Source organism: Ursus maritimus, unplaced genomic scaffold (assembly GCF_017311325.1).
Source record: "Ursus maritimus isolate PB19 unplaced genomic scaffold, ASM1731132v1 scaffold_23, whole genome shotgun sequence".
Classification (NCBI taxonomy): Eukaryota; Metazoa; Chordata; class Mammalia; order Carnivora; family Ursidae; genus Ursus; species Ursus maritimus.
This window is the reverse complement of record NW_024424786.1, coordinates 44,430,789-44,451,849: the sequence shown is the minus strand read 5'-3', so window position 1 is coordinate 44,451,849 and position 21,061 is coordinate 44,430,789. Positions and strand designations below refer to the sequence as shown.

The window sequence follows — 21,061 nt, the reverse complement described above, 5'->3', positions numbered from 1 at the left end:
AGCTGCCCCCCTGCATGCCAGGATGGCACTGGGGCGGGAGGGTCCAGCTGACCTTGCAGGATTGGGGGCGGGCGATGGCCAGAGAAGAGAAACCACAGAAGACAGTGTTGTGTGTCCTCAGAGCATTTGAATGTTGGGGGAGACATGAGCCGGACTCCGGAGTTGCTTGTTACGGGTGCCATGTTTCGAAGGAGACCATGGCCTCCCCGCGAGGCAGTCCTGCATGAAGGCTCCAACCAGAAGGAGAGAGAGACCATGAAAGAGACGTGACGTCCGGTGTCCTCACCAGAATCTCAAGGAGGAAAAGGTGGTCTGTATCGACACCTTCTCGGCTGTAACTTCCTGGCCTGGCTGCCCGCCGAAGCCTCTGGGTGGATAGAAAATGCTTCAGACGTGAAGTCAGGGGTCTCAGCTGCACTGTCCCAGGCATGGGGATGAGAGGGGTGCTGAGCCTAGCACCTCTGAAAGCAAGCATTTCCCAGCAGCACCCGGGACATGGCATCCCTTCCCCACGGTGACGATGGCATCTGTAACCAGCCCCCCCACTGTGGGTGGACCCAGGGCTCACTGCTGTGTCTAGGGACCCCTGCTGAATGGTCACAGCCAGTGACAGATGGGTCCGCCTCCTTGTAGGCGGGGTGCCCAAGGCTGGAAGGAAGGAGGCGCTGCCGAGTGAAGCCATTTGGGTTCAAACACGATGATGAGGAGCTCAGGGATGTGGGTGAACGCCAGGGATCCGGGCAGTCACCCGAGTGGGAGAAACACACCAAAACCTGAATGTCCTCACTGTCATACCTGCAGCCCTTTCCCAGGAGCTTGGGGGACCCTCAGCCCTCAGCCCCTCCTGCCACCTTTCTCCTCTGACATCTGATGGCTCTTACCACCCGTTGGCAACTGTTGACTCCTTGGTATGAAGATTGCCCGTTGGGTTTTGGCTGTTTTGGGGTTTGGGTTTGGGCCTCTTTATTATCAGTTTATACTGATGCAATAAGTATTGTAACTCTCAGCAGCCATAGAGTACAGATTTCTTTTTCAAATTTATCCTTTCTTTTCGTTTTGCTTATAATTTTGAAAGCATAGGAAGATTTTACTCTGATTTGTTTATTTTTACGTCACAGCTCAACTTTCTCCTCTTTGTCTGCCGGCTTCGATGACACATCGAGAAGTTTATACCCACACGTACCAGTCCCTCCATCACTGGCTCCTCTGTTTCCCATGTGCTTCTCATTCCCTCCCAAAGTTCTGTGTTTTTATTTTCCCCCCAGGGGATCATTTTTCTTTTGCCAAAGTCCCTTTGAGATTTCGTGCTGGTGATAGATTCTCGGCTTTGATTTTTCTGCAGATGATTTACTCGGCTTTACCGTCAGCGTATCTTCGTCAGGTGCAAGTTCTAGATTGGCGTGACTTCCCTCTGGCCCTTCCTTCTGCCCCCACCCCAGCCGTGTCCCGAACAGAACGCATCGGACATGACCGTAGGAAAGGGCCGTCCACCTCATGAGGGATCTTTTGGTCTGTCTTGTGCCTACTGACGTAGTTACCAATTTTCTTACCCGTCTTCTCTGTCCAGTCAGATCCTAAACCCACCCTGTAAGTCTTGAATCACAGACACTGTGTTTTCAGGTCTGGAGTTCACGGTCGATTCTTTTTTTTTTTTTTGAAATATCATTGGCATACGATGTTACGTTCGTTTCAGAGGTACAGCATTCTGATTTGACCGTTCTGTCTCTCACTCAATGCTCACCGCAAGTGTGGTCTCCATCTGTCACCATACGTTCTTCCAGTAGTATCGACTGTATTCCCTATGCGGCACTTGTCATCCCCGTGACTTATTTATCTTAGAGCTGGAAGTCTGTGTCTCTTCATCTCCTGCGTCTATTTTGGTCCTCTCTGGCAACTACCAGGTTGTTTTCTGTGTTAGGAGTCTGTTTGGGGTTTTTGTTGCTGTTTGTTCATTTGTTTTGTTTCTTAGATTGCACATATGAGTGAAATCATATGTTATTTGTCTTTCTGTTATTGTCTTATTTTGCTTAGTGTTATGCCCTCTAGGTCCATCCATGTTGTTGCAAATGGCAAGAGCTCATCCTTGTTTATGGCTGAGTAATATTCCATTATACTTCTATCTATCTATCCTCCTACCTACCTACCTATTTGTCTGTCTATCTATCTGTCTGTCTATCTACCTACCTACCTGTCTGTCTGTCTATCTGTATTTATCTACCTACCTACCTACCCTCCTACCTACCTACCTATTTGTCTGTCTGTCTCTCTGTCTATCTGTCTGTCTGTCTATCTACCTACCTACCTACCTGTCTGTCTGTCTGTCTATCTACCTACCTACCTACCACCTGTCTACCTATTTGTCTATCTATTTATCCATCAATGGATACTGAGTTACTTCTCTCCCTTGGTTATTTTAAAGAATCCTTCAGTAAACATAGAGGTGCATATATCTTTTTGGATTAGCATTTTCATTTCCTTTGGGTAAATACCCAGTAGTGCGATGACTGGATCATAGGCTATTTCTTTTTTAAATTTCTTGAGGAAACTCCATACTGGTTTCCAGAGTGGCTGCACCGGTTTGCGTTCCCACCAACAGGGCACGAAGGTCCCCCTTTCTCTGCATCCTCGCCAGCACTTGTTGTTTCTTGTCTTTCTGAGTCTAGCCAGTCCGGCAGGGGTGAGGTCGTAGCTCATGCGGTTTTGATGTGCATTTCCTTGGTGGTCAGCGGTGGTGAGCATCTTCTCGTCTGTTGGCCCTCTGGATGTCTGCTCTAGAGAAGTGGCTGGCTAGGTCCTCTGCCCATTTTGATCGGATTATTTGGGGGTTTGGTGTTCGTTTGTTTAAGTTCTCCATATATTTAGAATATTAACCCCTTATTGATTGCAAACTTGCAAATATCTTCTCCCATTCAGTATGCGGTCTTTTTGTTTGTTGATGATTTCCTTCACTGTAAACAGCTTTTTATCTTGGTGTGGTCCCAACAGTTTATTTTTGCTTTTGTTTCCTTGCCTCAGGGGATCGATCCATAAATGTGTTGCTAAGACTGACACCCAAGAAATCACAGGCTGCATTCTCTCTTAGGATTTTTATGGCGTCAGGCCTCACGTTTGGGTCTTTAATGGATTCTTTTCCAGGTGTGCCAATACTCTGGTGAAATTATCCATCTTTTCAGATATTTTCTCTTGTTTTTCCTTTATTTTCTGGAAGATATTAATTATTGTAAAGTTCTTAGCCTCTCACACAAGTGTCTGTGCTATCCACGAGTCTGCTTTTGTTGACTGGGTTTTCTGTTTGTTTTCCAACACCTGGCACTGTCCCTGGGTGTGATGAGTGATTGTTTATAGAATGCCAGGCATGGTGTGTATTTAAAAAATTATAGAGACTCCAGATGATGTTCTTTGCTTTCAGAGAGGGTCACCCCGTCTTGCACTAGGTAGATAGAGTGGGAGCTTTTCACCCTAATGTGGTTGTGGGAGGGGCTGAGCCAAGGCTGAGCTGGTTTTGCAAGGATTCCTTCCAGCCCAGCTTGCTCCTTCGCCCGTAGTGGGGCCCTGAGATGCTCTCAGCTGGGCACCTGCTGTGCTCACTGTGCCCCTCTGCCTGGTGGGCCCTACGCTCCAGTGCTCATGCCTCGCTCCTTAGCCTTCTGTCCCTCCCAGGTTAGGGGTCCCCTAAAAATGTTTGTCTTGAAGGGACAAGCAGCTAAATGTCTCATTCAGTGTTCCCCTCTTCTTCCCACCCACACTCTGGCCCCTCGGGTCTGCAGTTCTGACTGTTCACTAGCTCCTCCTGATGCAAATAGACACTGTGCTGATTCCTCTGCACCCCGCAGGGGTCAGCCTGGGATTCCCAGCCCTTTCCCTGAGGCGGGAATGTGCGCATGATCCCAGGGAAAAGCAGCTGTGGGATGCGAGCTCCTCTCTTCACTGTGGCCCCGCACGGTGGGTCTTAGTCACTGTGCTGGCTCCACAGAGATGCCCGCTGTGTGGTCTTTGTTTATTCTACTCTGTTCTTCCTGGGGATGCGATCACGGCCTCTAGCCACTTCATCACGCCTACCTGTGCTCAGTGGAGGCTTTTTCAGATCATTTCCGAGGCCTTTTGAGCATGACCTCGTCATCGTTGACAGCGTCTGTATTTTCTGGCATGACAAGAGTTTTCATGCTCCTGAGCCGACTTCTTGCTCAGACTTGGAAGCAACCATTTTTCCCGGGAATCCTCATTCCTTCTGGCACCAGGTGGTGTTTCCGAGCCACGATCTAAGTGCAAGGAGGCTTGTTCTTAAGACGAGGTTCGTTTTAAGTCCTGTCGGTGTTGTCTGCAGTCATTCAGGACAAGGTTTTTGCCTCCCCTTGATCCCGCGTCAGTGTCTCCTTTCAAACATGCCGAACGCTCAGGTGTCCGTGAGCAGCGTGTGGCTCTCCTGGTTTATACCCTCGCGCACACACAGAGTTCTCCAGGCGGTAATGCCGGCACCTCCTCCAGCAGCGGGATGCTCGGGTGGTTTAAGTTATGTGTGTCATCGGCGTAGACCCCCTGAGGGCCGTGCAGTGAAGTCTGTGCTTCGGAGGCTGTGGGATGATTTTCTCTTTGTTTATGCTGTGAGCTCCGTGTGCACCTAGGTTCATTTTGTTTAATTTTACTTCTGATTTGTAACAACCGCTGTTCAGATTTGTAGAGTTTTTATAGATAGACAAACTATCTACATCATTCTAAAGACAAATCTGTAAAACACGGGAAACACAAAGAAGTCACCATTTCTCCCTCTCCTTCCTAGTCTCTTCTTTCTTCCTTTTTTTTTTTTTAAGATTTATTTATTTATTTGAGACAGAGAGAGAGAGCATGTGAGCGAGTGGGCGGAGGGGCAGAGGGAGAGAAAAACCGAAGCAGATTCCCTGCTGAGCACAGAACCCGACACGGGGCTCGACTCCACGACCCTGAGATCATGACCTGAGTGGAAACCACGAGTCGGACGCTTAACCGACCAGCCACCTGGGCGCCCGTCCCCATAGTCTCCTCTTTCCGCCCCTTAGGTACTAATGTTTTTAAACATACTCCTCCATTGTTTATAGAGACGACTTTTCAAAAATCATAGTTTCTATGGCAGAACCAGCCGCGTCTCGAGGGCGTGTTATCGGGCAGTGCCGATTACTCTGTGCCCGTGGCCTCGCTGTCATTGCCAGGTTACCTGTGAGGAGGGTCTGTTGTCGCTGCTGCGGACGAGGAAGCCGAGGCCCAGAGACGGGCAGGGGTGCGGTAAAGCCACACGGCGCGTACGCACGAGAAGCGTGGCCAGTCGGCTCTGTTCTCTGTAGCTTTGGAAACTGTCAGGTACCGGGTGCTGGTTGGCTGGTTCTGATGAATAATTTTAAAAATACCCATGTAGACTTCTGCACGTTTTCTCGGCTGCTCCTGAGCTGACAGAGCCACCCGGCTTGCCCGTGGCTGGGACAAGAGGCTAGGAGTGGGCGGTGGCCTCACGACCCCAGGGGCCTGGTGCCGCGGGCCCCTCCGCACAGGGCAGGAAAGCCGCGAGCGCGAGTTGGGAGCAGCGTCTGACATTCGTCCCCAGAGCCAGTGTGGGAGCCCCCGTGAGGAGGTGCTGACGCCCTTTGTGCCCGGAGCAGCACCCGGAGCAGCGGCTGGGGCTGCAGGGATCGGTGTCTCCGTGTTGACTCGGCTCTTGACTCGGCTCTTGTCACCGCAGGTGAGTGGGAGCCTGTGCTTTCCTGGCTCTGACACCGACACGGTTCCAAGTGTGGGCTGTGTGGAGATGCTCGCCTGGCAGCTCTCTGACACCAGGTGCCGCCCGAGCCCATGTGTCATTAGCAGCACGCTGGGGTGGCGGACCGTGCGCGGGACAGGGAGGTGGACTGCTCTCTCCCGCCGGACACCGCTGGCTGTGGCACTGCATGGGGGCCTTTCTCCATCACCCCCCTCCCCTCGCTTTCCCAGTTTCTGTTTCCTAATAAAAATGAAGCAAAGTGACCCAAGTAACTCAGGCCCGGCATCCGGAGTGCCATCACCACAGGCATGCACGCTGCTCGCGCCCCTGGCCCTGGGACTCAGGACCGTGAGGTGTAGCAGTGGGGCATCTGCTGCTGGGGGCGCAGCTCTGTGGCCTGCCTGTGGGGGCCCTGTGTCCCCCGCGTACCTCGTCCCAGCTGCAGGCCCTAGGTGGGTGCACGGGCGGGCTCGGGGGGAGCCCCTGCAGTTGTGAGCACGGCTGCATCTCTGTTCAGATGGTGGGAGATGCCCCACGGGATGCCCGCCGCGGGAAGGGCAGGGGCGCCGTGTGCCGTGTCAGTGACAGGTGGATCTCAGAATTCTGGAGGTNNNGTCTGCGCCTGCCGTGCCGCCTCGTGAAAGTTGGCACGGGAGGGACCGGGCGGCGGGGGGTGTGTGCGTGTGCGTGTGCACGTGTGCGAGGCTGAGGCAGGATTTAGCAGTCCTGGTCTCCACCAGCTTTGCGTTCTGGAAGCCCAGGGGATTTTCTTCCTCTGTCCACTCTGACCACGTGACGGGTCAGCAGGGCTCCTCTATTTCGGCTCCCACCGTCCTTTCCAGGTTGTTCTCACGCCCTCTGACCTGACCCAGACCAGCACTCCGAGTACTACCCCCCCAGGAATGTTCCAGAGCCAGGCTTGTCTAGCTCTGGTCTGCCCCCTGCCCGAGATGTGGCGGGCGGCCGAGGGGCTCATCTGCCCTGCAGGACTCACGGGAGGTCCCCCGACCCCGCTCACAGTGGCTTTGGGCCAACACTGATGGAGGATGTGAGCAGCATTGCGTCCTCTTTGACCTTCTGCTGAGGAAAACAGGGGGGCCTCCCTGGCTGCAGGGAGGAAGGGGGACACTGCCTGGGGGGAGAGGGTGGCAATGAGGCCCACGAAACACACAGACACATGCTCAGGTGTCCGCCAGTCCAGGTGTGTGAATGGAGTTGATTTGTAGAAATTAGTGTTTTACTTGATTGTATTTTAGTCAGAGCCCAGAAGGCTGTAAAGCATGACCTTGATTTTAGTGCATAACTGAAACATGCATCTTCCTTTCTGCAGTCACACCCCTGCCTTCTTCCCCAGGCAGGCAGGGGTGGCAGCCTGCTGGGGGAGAGGTCTCCCTTGTGTGTTCTCCCTTTGTCCCCAACGCAGAGGCCACGCGCTGGCTGTGCTCGAGGAGCCGTCCCAGGGTGGGCTCAGCAGTGAAGGCCCTTGGATGCAGTCAGCGGAGCCCCGGTGGGGCACCCCTGGCCTGGCCCTGGGCCTTGCTGTAAGTGGGACGCACCCGGGCTCTGCTGAGCACCAGCTATTTTGGGGATTATTGTCTCGTTGTCTGTCCGCAGACGGCACCATGAATCATAACTGGAAGAATTAAAATGTTCGGCACCAGGATGCAGTTGCTAAGGGATTTTGGGGGGTGCATACGTGCACTAACGCGTGCTGGCGGGTCTTGGAACAGCCGCCACTCAGAGCTGAGACGAGAGTCCCAGTGGCCGTGGGTGTCTCCGAGGGACCACGTTCTGTGTTTAGAAGAAGACGGCGGTATTTTCATCTGTAGCACCCAGACCAAGGACAAACTCGTCATGCAGGCAGGCGATACCCAGAAGTCACCGAGGCTAATGGTGACCCCAAGCCGGTAGCCGAGAGCGGTCAGCTTAACCCTCGAGGGGTGTGGCTGAGACCGGGGAGTGTGGGGGGTGGGGGAACAGAAGCTGAAATGCAGACTCGCAGTGAAGAGAGGGCATTTCCAGGGTGGACCTCGCCGTTCCCCAGAAGATTCCTCGGGGTCACAGTCAGAGGCTTTGGACGGTGTAATTGTCTTGCTCCGTGTGTGCTCGGCATCTCAGACATGCTTACAAGATATGTTGGTTTCTTTGAGGGGTCTCTCTGTGCCAGCTTGGCATTCTCAGTCTTCCCCTGAGGGCTTCCTCGGAGCCCTTCTTTTGAGGACTCCCTGACCGGCAGGTGCATGGGGGCTGGTGTTCCCCTGGCCGCCGGGCTTGGAGAGCGCCAGGCCCTCCGAGCCTGGGAGCGGCTCATCGTCCAGATGGGCAGGGAGACGGGGACCAGCGTCTGAGCGCAAGGCAGGGAGTCTGGTCCCTTGTGGCCCCCAGCGAGGCCCCCGGGGCTGCCGTTGGAACCAGGCACCTGTGCCTTCTCCGGGTCCTGGAAGAGGGGGCAGCAGAGCACATGTGGTCACTCCCTCGGAGTCCCGATGGCCCCCAGCATAAATCCTCCACGGCCAGGGCTTCCCCCGCTGGCTGCGCCAGGGTAAACCACGAAATCAGAGAGTGGATTAATTTAAGAGCAATAAACATCCACGTAGCTGCTCTAATGAGCGCGTCCTGACGGTAGCGGTTTTCCCTGATGCAGCGTGCCCTGAGCAATGAGGGGATTGCAGTCCCACGGAGCCGTGTTCGCACAATGGAAGTGAGGGGCACCGCTCCGTTGGAACACAGACGCGGCGGATGGGCCAGGGTCCCGCGTGCGTCCCATTCCCCTTTCCCGGGACCAGAGTGTTCTGCGGTGTGTTTTATTCAGAGTGAGTTCTGGGGCAGGTTCTAGGGTCAGCATCTAAGTATAGAATCCTCTCTTTCAGCCCCCAGACCCCAGAGGGGGGACTCTGAGCCCTTGGCTTACAGTTTTAGTGGTTTTGAATTATTTACCAGGATCTTGAAAACTCATTTAAGAAAATGGGCCCCTCTTGGTGCTGGTTACAGAGAGCTGAAGTCGCTCTCCCCGGTTTTTCCTAAGAAAGTAAATGTCTTTGGAATTTTTTAAAAAATTCCTCAAGGTATTAAAATGCAATTTTAGGTTATTTCATGGTGTTGAATTTAATTCACGTACCTCCCCTGCATTTTCCCAGCTAGAACCCGCTGGGTGCAGCCTGTTCCCTGAGTGGTCAGCCTTCCCACAATGGGATCTGTGATTTAACGTGTGTGAAGGAAGAAGGAGGAAGAAAAATCTCTTTGTATAATACGTTTGTTCTGCGGCACTGGGATTAATTACAAGCTGGATGTCTTTTTCTTCTAAAGGACACGACCTAGCGTGAATTTATTTATAAGCGTGCTAGGAGGTTGGTGCGAGGACAGGAGGGGAGGAGGAGAGAGGGTTCTGTGTTTCCTCTGCCTTTTCTGCCCAGAGAAGCGGGGACAGTGAGCGGCGTCAGCACCCGGCTCGGGCGTCTGTGGGTCCGTGGCCCGTCCCTGACACTGGGAGGTGACACGGGGCCACGGGGAGCCCAGTGGGGTGGGTTCTGCAGGGAGCTTTGCTTTTGGACGAGACCCCTCCGGTCTGTAGCTCAGAAACCGCTCCCCAGTGTGACAACGTGGCAGCGGTGTTAATGACCCTGTGTATTTGGTTTCTCGTGGAAGCTGATCAAAGAAATTTCTGTAGAAACACCAAACCAGCTCCCGGTGTTATGGCCCCGCGCAAGCATGGTTTTCACCTACGTCATTTGGTTTACTAAGTTGTCTTCGCATCGCTGCGTAAAGCGAGGTGTCGTGGGTGTGGGAAGGTAGGCCTGGAGCTGCTGGGGCCGCCATTGTAGCCCAGTGGCCGCCACCGCCATTCTCACCCTGCTTCTTTTGGGGTAAGATATGGCGCTTCTGGGTAAATGCTGTCCTCTCGTGGCAGCTGCCACTGGGGTCCATCGGCGGCACAGCAAGGCGGTGTTTTTGGTTCTTGGTCCACGTCTTGCAATCTTTGCTCTTTCAGACTTCTGGGAAATGGAGAGTTGATGGTATTTTACAGAGAGCACCGATGAGGTTAAAAAAAAAAGTGAGCATGTTTGGGGGCAAATGTAACTTAAAACCGCCCATTTTAGTGCACCTGGGTGGCTCAGTCCGTGAAGCGTCTGCCTGCGGCTCAGGTCATGATCTCAGGGTCCCGGGATCGAGTCCCGCGTCAGGCTCTGCTCAGCAGGGAGTCTGCTTGAGATTCTCTCTCTCCCTCTGCCCCTCCCCTGGCTCTTTCTCTTTCTCTCTAAAATAAAATAAATAAATAAAATCTTCAAAAAAACCCTCCCATTTCACACACAGCCCTGAATTAAGAAGACGGGCCGAGTGTGGGTGGGGCCCCGGAGCGGGCAGCAGGAGGGCACAAAGGCCCCGTCTGGAAGGAAGGCAGTTGTCTCGGACAGTGAGGTATGTGCTCCGCTGTTACCCAGCCACTGCACATGTCACGAGTGGCCAGGCGAAGCCAAAAACACGTGGCCGCCAAAACGCACGTAGCAGCGTGCTCACAGCAGCTTCACGCCCCGTGGCCACACGTCCCGGTGAACAGGTGCCTCCGTGTGGCACATCCGAGCAGTGGGACAGCCCTCAGCTGCAGAGACGGGGAAGCTCTGGATCCTGCAAGGGCGCGGACGAGCCTCCAAAACCTGGCCCTGAGCGAGACAGGCCGGACCCAGGAGCGCACGTAGCGTGCGATCCCAGGCGTGACCAGCCACAGACAGACATGAGCAGTTTATGGTGAGAGGAGCCAGGGTGTTCTCGGGGCTGGCCGGGGACAGAGGGGACGTTGTCCAGCAGGGGCAGTGGAGAGGCTCTGGTTCTTGGTGGGAGTGGCGCTGCACGGGGGTGGACCGCACGCTGCTCAGACTGTGTGTGTGACCGTGCGTACCGTCACCTGGACAAAAACAGTCTAACAGCTGGGAGGGCAGGAGGGGCACTTGGAGGGGGGGATGAGAGGCTGTTTGGGGATGAATGCTGGTCTGGCCGTGTCGTGGCTGTGGGAGAAAGTCCTTCTTTTCCCCGGATGCTGAGCTGCTCAGACAGGAAAGCAGCACGGTGCTTTGGCAGGAGCAGGGCGGGCCCACACACCCCACCACGCAGCACGGAAACGACCGAGCGGTCGGGGGGGCACCCTGTTGCTTTATGTTGCTCCGTTCTTTCAGTCTGGGGGGGCTTGCGCTCAAGAACGTTCATTACAAAATCTCGGGACTGGAGGAAATAAGGGCTGTGTGTAAAGATAAGACTCGGAAAGCAATTTCTGCTCCTGCGTTTCCTTCCCTGACAATTATGTGTGCGTGGCCCCCCACCCCCCACCTCCTGAGCTCGATACTCAGGCCATGTTGGCAGGAGAGGTGCACAGGCCGTCACGTATGTCTGGACGTTTGCTGGAAGACGGCATGCGTCCGTGAGGGAGGTGAGGACGTTCTCTCTGCTCAAGGTCTCATGGGCTGAGCCGTGTCCCCAAATTCCTGTGTTGAAGCTCTGACCCCCAGCACCTCAGGATGTGGCTGTATCTGGAGCTGGGGTCTTCAAAGAGGTGATTAAGGTAACATGGGATCACTGGGGTGGCCCTGATCCAGTGTGACCAGGGTCCTTATAGGAAGAGGGGATCAGGACACAGACACGCACGGAGGGACAACCCCGTGAGGAACCAGGGAGAGGATGGCATCCACAGCCATGGAGAGAGGCCTCGGGGGGACCCCGCCCCACTGACTTGCAGCCTCTGGGACCCGGAGACCATACACTCATACAGTTTGAGCTGTGTTTGTTGTGGTGACCTGAGCTGGCTCCTGCACAAGTGTGTGCTGGTCTCGGCGGTCTCTTCTTTCTTCAGTTACTGTCCTGCAGAAAATGGTGCTGAATTTCTGCTTCCAGATTGCATCTCATTATGCATCTCTCTCTCGGTGCCCACACCGAGGTTCTAGAGCTCTCCTGTGGTCAGAGCCACGGGAGGCCACATCCGCAGCGCCTGGCTATACGCCCCCAGGCTTTGGGGTCCAACGTTGGAGGTCTACCTGCACGTGAGGTGGAAATCCAAAGTCCTTGAGCTCTTACCACTGGTCTCCTCATCCATAAGCCAGGAGCTATGGCCATGCTACTTAGGTGTGCCGGAGGATTTAATCAGATGCTGCGTTTCGGTGCCTGGGGGGCCGCTGTTAGCTTGAGCACGATGGTCCTTGTTACTACAGCCTGGTGGAAGACAGCCTGGGAGCGTCCATCATCCCTGCGATGCAGTCTCGGCCCGGGCGTCCGGGACTGGGAGGCGTGTGGAAGCATGTCCCCGCCCCCGCGTGCTCACGCCTCTCCAGCCTGACGGTCCCAACATGAGCTGCTCTCTTGCAGGCTGTTTCTCTGCAAACACAGAAACACCGTTTGCTCTTTATCAAGATTTCCAGGAGCAAATAGTGTCCTTCAAAGCCAGTGCTATTTCAGAGGAGAAATTTGCATTTTATTAGCAAATCGTCTGGGAGGGGGAGGGTGCCTTCGGTCGGTGTGAAATAATTACCTCCCGTTCTTTTGTGTGCGATGCTAAACCTTTACGCCTCTCACAGACGTTTTTTATGGCTTTTTCTTCGCCTTGACTACCATAAATATTTTATACAGCAGAGGGCTGGGTCATGCCGTGCAGAAGGTTCTTCTGCATAAGAGGGGTTGGGGGGTCGTGCCCCCCCCCACAAAGCCGGGAGGTTGTTCACCCGGCTGGGGTTTCCATGCCCAGCGGGGGCTCAGCAACTCAGAAGGAGGTAGACCAGCTGGATCGTTCTCCGATTTTGCCCACTGACTGGATCGCAAGCTTCTAGACATTGAATATGGGCTCTTCTCCTTACTCTGACCTCTCAGTGCCGACCACAGGATTCTGTGTCTCCCTTGTGATCAGGGAGTAATTCAGGTGCCGACCCTCAGCTCCCCGGGGGGTAACTCACAGACATCAGGGCCCTGTTTTGAAACAGTCTGAGCCATGGCACAGGGGCCATCACGCAGCACCAGGAGCAAGGGGAGCCTAGGGGACTCAGGGCTGGGGGAGACTGGAGGGAGGAAAACTGACCCCCACAGGCAAAGTGAGCTGGTTGGCCCTCCCTGAAACTCTGCAGATCTGTTTTTACGCTTCCTATATCGGACAGCCCTTCCAAAGAGCCTCCTGGTAGACCCAGCATTGTGCGCACAGTACCCTCCCCGGGTTCAAGCCGTCCACGCACCCACCCACTCATCCACCTGTGTACCCACCCATCCAGCCAGCCAGTCCCACTGGCATCTGCCAGCCTTCTTGCATCCCTGGGATCCCAGTGGCCTGGTCATCACGGCTGGGGCCCCTGGGGGCACTGGACGGTGGGCCTGATGGGCTCTCCTCCCCATGGTGGTCTCAGCGCCAGCCTCGTGGGAGGACCTCCTCAGCGGGGACAGAGGTCCTCATCTTGGACGTCATGGCTGACACCAGCAGGGACTCCCTGTGGCTTGCCTGGGGGCCTTGGCCTCCCTGCCTTTCCTTTCAGACACGGAGAAGTCAAGTCCCCGATGGCTTGTGTCCCACAACTCTTGGTTAAAAAGTCTGTGGAAGGCCGTGACTCCTTCCCAACGGCGGGTGTGGAGCTGAGGGCCAGGGTGACTCAGAGCGGAGGGGACCAGTCTGGCGTGAATGACCAGGGTGCTCCAGAGGTGGCCGTCTGCTGCCTGCAGTCGTGGACCGTATCCCAGAATGGGCCGCCCGCCATGGGGTCTCTTCCCCCGGTCGTGGGCCTCTCACCTTCCAGCTCCACGGCTTTCTCTTCCTCACCCCTGCAGAAGCCCCGGCTCCAGCCTTCCCCGCCTGCCATGTCCATTCTGCCTGTCGTGCGGCCAGACCGGCATGTGTTCCCCATCACCCATCATCCACCGAACCCCCTGCAGCCCCTGCCAGGGCGCCTTCTCCTGGTGCCCCCACCAGTGCCCTCTGTGTGTTCTCCAGTGAGGGCGGAAGCAGAATGATGGGTTAAGAAAGGAGGAGTCAGGACGAGCCTCTCTGAGTCCAGAGGGGGCCCTGCGGCTCTGGTCTGTCCAGATCTGAACACCTGCTGCAGGTCGGACGCCTGCATCTCATGGGGGTGGTGCCCAGATGGCTGGCCCGGGTCTGTGCCGTTGAGTTGTTCTTCAGACAGGGAGGGAGGAGGAGGGGGTAGGGGCAGGTGAGCCAGGAAGGGCATGGTTCTCCTGTCTTCACACCCTGCCCTCGGACTGTGCAAGGTAGGGTCCCTCCTCCTAGAGAGTGCACTCGTGTTCCCAGAAGGCTGTCACTGCAGAACATTCTGTGGTCCCCCAGCCGACACAGCCTGCCCAGTGTGGCTGGTCGTACGCCTTGGGGACAGTGTGTCCTGTCGTCTTCCTTGTGCTGCTATTTTCTGCTAAAGTGCCTGACCTCTGTGATTCCATTACAACTTAACTTTTTTTTTAAATGCCATAATCAGTGAAAACTATTTATAGACATACACTGCGCTGTGATAATGGGGTAAAGATTCTGGACTTGAACAGCATGAATTAATGTCTTGGCGTCAGCACCAGCTAGCTGTGTGATGGCAGACAAGTTGCTTAACCTCTCTGTGCCTCAGTGTTCTCACATGTCAAGTGGAGAGAAGGGGGCCCACTTCATACAGTTGTAAGGATCAGAGGGGTCTATCTTTATAAAGCCCTGAGAGCAAACTGTGTCCACGCAAGTGCTTGATATCTCTGTACTATGATTTTTATTAATATTGGTGTGTATACCTGTAAGCAAGGAAAACAGACGCCAACATTCTACCGTATTTATGCAACCAAGCCAGCAGCCGCACGCTTGCCGGATGGCACTAGACGCTGTCATCAGACCCGGTCCCCTCTGCATCCTCCCGTAAAGCATTTAGTGGGACTCCGTGATGTGCCAGGCTGGGGGTGGGCAGCAGGGATGTCATGATGGAGCAGGACAGCAGGTGGCTCCTCCCTGCAGGGAGGACTTCCGTGGCCCTGACATCATCCAGCAGAGACATGTCTGGATCGTTCTCACTTGCACTGTGGTCCCAGCGTTTTGGCCAGAACAGGGCACGTGGCTTCGTGGCTGCACGGTTAACTCGGTTTACAGCTCTTGAAGTGTTTTTCAGGGGAGCATAAGCTCGGACTTGCTGCTTTCTGATCCTTTCTGGCGTTATTTTCAGCAGGGGTCCCGGGTGTGCCATGCAGACATGGGTGTTCACTTGGGTGCATCCGATTGTGCGTGGAGAGCCTCTGCGATGGGCCGTGTGCCGTTACACCGAAGTCATCAGTAATCATCAGCAACGGGAGTGGTGGCGAACTTTTTTAGGGTTTACCGTGTGCCAGGCCCTGCTGTAACCCTATTCGTGCGTGTCTCATCGAATCCTCACACCGAACCCACTTCACAGATGACAAAACTGAGGCCCATGGATTAACCGTCATACCCAGGGTCACACAGTATAGGTCTGGGAGCCTGGAGCCAGAGCCCTTCACCTCTAAGCACCTGTCTGCTGGCCTCACATCGGGCACGGGGCTGGGGCCGGCCTGGATGAGCGGGGGAGCTGGGGGGCGGGTTCTCCCCAAGGGAGGGGGCACCTTGGGCGGCCAACTCTCTGACTGAAAGTGCCTGCACACAGCTTCTCCCTCAATACCTCCCTGCCTCCCGTCACCCCTGGCCGAAGGAGCTCTGGGGACTGGTGTTACCAGGAGGCAAGTGGCCGGAGAGGGGTGCGTATGCTGGGGCCACCCTGCTAACTTGGAGGGGGCTCCCTGCTCCTGTGTGCGTTGTCTGAGGCCTCCGCACGCGCCTCCGTCACCAGCAGCCTCGGGGGAAACGGAAGGGGGGGGAGACGGCTGTTCGAAAGCTCAGGCACCTCTCCGACACCCGCTGGCCCGTTCGGGTGGATCATGGTCCGCGGTCGACCTTCTGCCTGCTGGTGCACACAGGTGCACTTTGCCTGTTTGGTTCAGTCGTGGTAAAGTGCACACACCGTGAAGTTTACTGTCTTAACCTGTTCAGTGGCATTCCGTGCATTGCTCTGAAATCGTCACTACCATCCGTCTCTAGAACTCTTTGCATCTCGCAGAACTTAGGCTCTGTCCCCAGGAAACACTCGCCCCCAGACCCTCCCTCAGCCCCAGCACCCCACCGTCCTGTGCTCGGTCTGTACGAATCCGCCGACGAGGGAGGTCCTGCAGGATCTGTCTGTCCACATCTGGCCTGTTTCACGGAGCGTCCTGTCCTCCAAGTCCGTCCCTGTGGTAGCAGGTGGCAGAATCCCCTTCCTTTTTCAGGCTGGATAATATTCCACTGTATGATAGCATTTGCTCAGTCATTCATCTGTTGATGGGCCCTGGGATGGTTCCCTTTGGCTGCCGTGAACGGGCGTGTAAAGATACCTCTTTGACCCCTGCTGTCTTCATTGGCTCCAGCTGCCATGACAAAATCCCACAGACCAGGTGGCAGAAACAGTTTCTCTTCGTTCTGGAGGCTGGAGTTCGAGGGCAGGGTGCCGGCAGGGTTGGGTTCTGGTGCAGTTTCTCTTGCTGGCCTTCCCGCTGTGTCCGCACATACCTGGGGGGAGAGAGAGCATCTCTGGTATCCTCCTCTTGTGAGGACACCAACCCCATGACAGGGGCTCCACCCTCATGACCTCATCTGACCCCAGCCACCTCCCAAAGACCCCACCTCTAAATACCATTCCTCTGGGGGTTAGGTTTCAACATAGGAATTTGGAGAGGAGGGGAGGACATAGGCATTTCGTGTGCAGCACTTCACCCCCGGGACCCCCAACTCCAAGTCCTTCTTGCATATTGCAAATATATTGATTTCACCTAACAGCCCCAAAAGGCACCATCTCTAAAGTCCAAAGTCCCATTTAAATATCATCCAGCTCAGGCATGCGCGAGACTCAAGGGCTGGTTCTTCCTCTGGCTGCGAACCCGCGACACGGGCCCAGCTGTGGCTCCCAGCTTGGACAGCGAGACCGGCATGCGGGAGACCATCCCATTCCAGAGGAGAAAATGAGCAAGAAGGAAGGGTGTTGGGTCCCCAGCAGCCCGGAACCCAGCAGCCAGCTCCGTGAGATCCAGTGCTGTGGGGTGCCAGCCCTCAGGGGCAGTGGCCTCACCCCAGCCCTGCAGGGTGGTCCCACCCCCACGGCTGGTGAGACCCAGGCAGGGGCCTGATAGTTTCTGAATCCCCTTTGGGGTGGTTTCTCCCCCTTGAAGGATAGGGCACGTTTGCAGCCCAGGAGCCACTGTCCCGTCCCGTCCGCCACCGAGTCCCCGGCCCTCCTTCTTTATGGCCGGCTCTGAGCCCTCACTTGCTCATTTTTTGCAACACAGATGGGCTGAGAACGTTCCCCAGTCTTCGGGTTCTGGTTCCGTTCCTCCCTCAATTTGTCCAGTTGATCTCTCCTTGGTTCTCACTACGAGCAGCCGGAGGCCCCGGGCTGCTCCTCCACGCTAGAAATCTCAGCTAAACTTCCAGTTCGTCACTCACACATTCTGCCTTCTGCAAACCCCTCGGCCAAGCTGTTCGTGACTTTACAACGGGACCGCCTTTCCTCGAGATTGTGTGTGTGAGCCCATCCGAATGTCCTGGACCATCCTCAGACCGCTTCCAGCCTCTGCCCAGCACCCAACGCTGCAGTCCCGGGAGCCCCCGGGAAACGGAGCCAGTAGGACGCATGTGTGCACGCACATGCGTGCACACACAGAAAACGTGCACATGCACACACACACCTGCCTAAAAAGATGATTACCGTGGTGGCTGAGCAGTCTGAGGTGTGAAGCCGTAACAAGCCAGAGGCCCTGGGCAGAGAGGCTGTGAGTCTCGGTCTGAGAGCAAGCAGGCTCAAGGCTCGAGAGCAATGGGCGCGTCAGTCTGCATCTGACGCCTGAGTGCTGGCTGGCTGGCAGGAGGAGGCCCCTCAATCAGCTTGTCTGTGCTGGGCAGCCCTGCGACTGATTGGATGAGGCCCACCCAGGCTGCTTGACCGAGAGTCCGCTGATTCATCCAGAAACAGCCTCACAGACACACCTGAGTAGTTCTGGGGCCAGTGCTGGGCCCCCCTGTGGCTCAGGCAAGGTGACACCTGAAACTAACCATCATACCTGCTTTCGGTCCCTTTGGCTCTAGAGCCGGAAGTGTAACGCTGGACCGGACAGTAACCCCGTCCTACTTCCTGAGGCGCTCCCACCGTTTCCCACCGCGGCTGTGCCGGTGGACACACCCAGCAGCAGCACACGGCCTGCCGCACTCCTCACGTCCCCGCCAGCTCTGACTCGTCTCTGGTTTCTGGTGGCAGCCACGCTGACGGGCATGACGGCGGTTTGCCCCTGAGGGTTTGGCTGTCAGCTCAGTGACGCTGGGTCATAGGCTCTGTGCAGCCCGGCAGACCCTTCCGGCTGCGCCCCTGACTGTCAGCAGGCTTGGTCCCCAGCTCCTTAGGGGGCTGCCTGGACCTCTGCCTGGGCTCTGCGCCTCTGTCCCTGTGCCTTCTCCAGGGTCCATGCTCGGCAGCCGGGTCCTGGGTAGGTGGTCCCTGTAGGAGCGTCATTCTGCCTGATGGTTCCAGCCCTGCCTCTGTCTCTGCAGACCCGTGGGCTGCCCCCAAATGGTCTTTGCCTTCCGCCTTCTGCCCGCTGGCTGGCGTAGACAGCAGCTGCCACGGCAGTATCCTTGGAGGGCAGGGAGCAGTGGGAGGCGGTGCCCAGGAGTTGAAACCAGCGTCACTCCCGAGGGCAGGGGTCTGGGATCCGTCGCGTCTGTGGCACTGTGGCCCCCGACCCCTGCGCAGAGCGGCATTGGGCACGGCGCTCCCGGGCAACAGGCCTGAGGGCTGGAAAGACATCCATTCAAGCAGCTTCTTGTGAGGGGCTGGCTCCCGTGACTGTGGCGGCTGGCGAGTCTGAAATCGGGAGGGCCGGCGGGAGACCCAGGAGTCGATGCTGCAGGCTTGAGGCGGGATTTCTTCTCTGGGAAATCAGGTTGCTAATAAGGCCTCCCCTACCCACATTGTCACGGAAACCCATGCGACCGCAGACGTGTGCATCTGCAGGCTGGAACCTGGGCACCTGGCTCCCCCGGGAGTGTAGACCGCCGCCTCCGAGCCTGACGCCTCCTGCCTGGGGTGCTGGGAGCCCTGCCCATGTGGGTTCTGGCTCAGGTGTCCCCGGAGCCTCCGCCTGGCCTTGTCGCTTGAGCCTGTAGGTCTGCAGGGCCCGAGTTGGGAGCGTTTCCTAGGTGCGGGTTCTGCTCTTCTGCACACACGCAGGCTGGAATGCTTCCTGCCCACCTGAAGTCTGACGAGGAGCTCCGGGCACTTTTTGGAGGATTCCCTTCCTCCTGCTTCTGGGGAGCGGCTCGTATCTAATCAGAAGGACGGGGCTCCCGGGTGTGCCTGGCAGGAACACAGGACACAGTGGACAGAGGGTTCCAGGGCTGGCTCCCCGAGAGCTGTGCAGGTGGTCTCCGTGGGGGTTCTGGGCGGAGGCATGCTCTCCTGTGGGTTCTCACGGAATGAGAGCCTCATCTCGTGACACAGCCACGGGGCTTTGAGGGGGGCGAGTGCGGTGCTTGTCTCTGAGGGTCTGGGGGCTGATGAACGCTGTGGCTGCCATTTTAAGAGCCCTGACCAATCCCACCATCCGTGGCAACATGGCTGGGCCTGGAGGGCATCAAGCTAAGCAGAGTAAGTCACACAGGGAGACAAACCACATAATCTCACTGATGTGTGGAATCTGAGAGTCGAAACCCACAGGAAAAGAGGTCAGACTTGTGGTTCCCAGGGTCAGGGGGCAAAGGGTGGGGAGCAGGTGGCCAGGAGGCACCAGCATCCAGCTGGAAAGTGAACCGGTCGTGGAGGCGTGGTGTTCAGTCCGGGGACTAGAGCGGACGCTGCCGTACGGCACGCTGGGAAGTTGCCGAGAGAGGAGATCCCATAAAGCTCTCGTCACGGGGGAAGAAGGGCTTGTCACTCTACGAGGTGACAGATGTGTGATCTTCCCACCGTCTATGTACGTCGAGTCGTCGCGTCGTGCCTCTTAAACTCACACAGTGTTGTGTGTCGATTGTATCTGAGCAAAACTGAGAAGGAAGGGACATCTCTTGCTTTAAAACCCGGGGGCTGCGAGTGTGCTTGTGCGGCCAGGCCGTCGGTGGTGTGGACGCGTGCGAACAGCCGGTGCTCTGGCCCTGACGCGTTAACGCCATGTCCGCTCTTGCAGGTGGCGATCATCGCGGGCAACTTCGAACTGGCGGAGTACATCAAGAACCACAAGGAGACGGACATCGGTGAGTACGCTCGGCGAGGAGGGGCTCCGTCGGGTACGGAGACGCTCCCCGCCTTCTCTGGTCCTCACGAGGCAGGCTCGGAGCCCGCGTTTAGCAAAACCTAACTGCGCTGACCAAAAGCATGGTCCTAGCCACTTTTCCACCCTCATTCTCACGTGTCCGTCACTCACGCACGCGGCCCATGTAGGTCACTGCTGTGCACCTGGTGAGTCAGACGAATTTGCGGCTAGCTTACACGGGTTTCTTGGAAGAGTCTGTCCTGTACACACTCCCGTTAAACTGAGAGATGGTCGCTACACGAGGCGCAGCAGAGACTCGGTGCCCCTCCAACCCCCGTCTCTGAGCCTGTTTCTCTGCTCCGTGGTGGTGCTCATGACCGTTCCCCTTTCTAGTACCCCTTGTGCCAACCAGGAGGACTGTGTGTGGGGCTCCTCCTCTGCCCCAGCGCCCTGCCGGTGGCTGGGCCCAGTCTTGCATCTTGGAGGAGCCCGCCGGCCTATTTCCGCCGGCCCCGGGCTTGCACAGGACCTGCAGCGGGGAGCAGTCCCAGTGGACCAGCAGCGGTGAGCTTTCGGACACGGCGCCGATCCGTGGACAGAGTGGGTGGTGGGTGCCCGGAGAGGTGGCTGGACGGCATCTGTGTCTTTGCCTGTGCCCCTCACCCCATGCTTGCTGCTGGGGGCGAGGGACGCCACGTGTCTGGCTGTCGCATCTTTACCGTGTGCAGTGTGTGGCTGGTTCCCACCTCGGGTCTGAGAACCGCATAAGGGTGCGAAGCCAGTGCTTAGCTTGCGTCATCCGGCGCCCCGAACAGAGCATCCAGGCCTTCTGACAGCCCGCGCTATGCGACACGAGTCCCTCCTGTGAGCCAGGGCAAACCGCCGCATTGCTCTGAGACCCGGGCCTCCCCCTCGGCCACACCAGCAGCTCCGTGAGCGCATCATAACGATTGTTGACCTCACGTCTGCCATGCCGTGTCGGGAATGGGCTGAGCCTGCAGGGTGCCAGCAGCTCTCCTCCCTTCATGTCTCCCACACGAGAGAGCAGCGCGGTGGGAT

The 21,061-nt window shown here is 56.6% G+C and overlaps 1 protein-coding gene across 1 annotated transcript in view; it reads left to right on the top strand.

Moving 5' to 3' along the window:
* SHANK2 (SH3 and multiple ankyrin repeat domains 2) overlaps positions 1-21,061 on the top strand; it is a 472,550-nt gene that overhangs the window by 129,568 nt on the left and 321,921 nt on the right. The window contains exon 10 of the mRNA XM_040639603.1: positions 19,937-20,003. Coding sequence (XP_040495537.1) covers positions 19,937-20,003 — 67 coding nt within the window. The remainder of the gene's footprint in view (positions 1-19,936; positions 20,004-21,061) is intronic.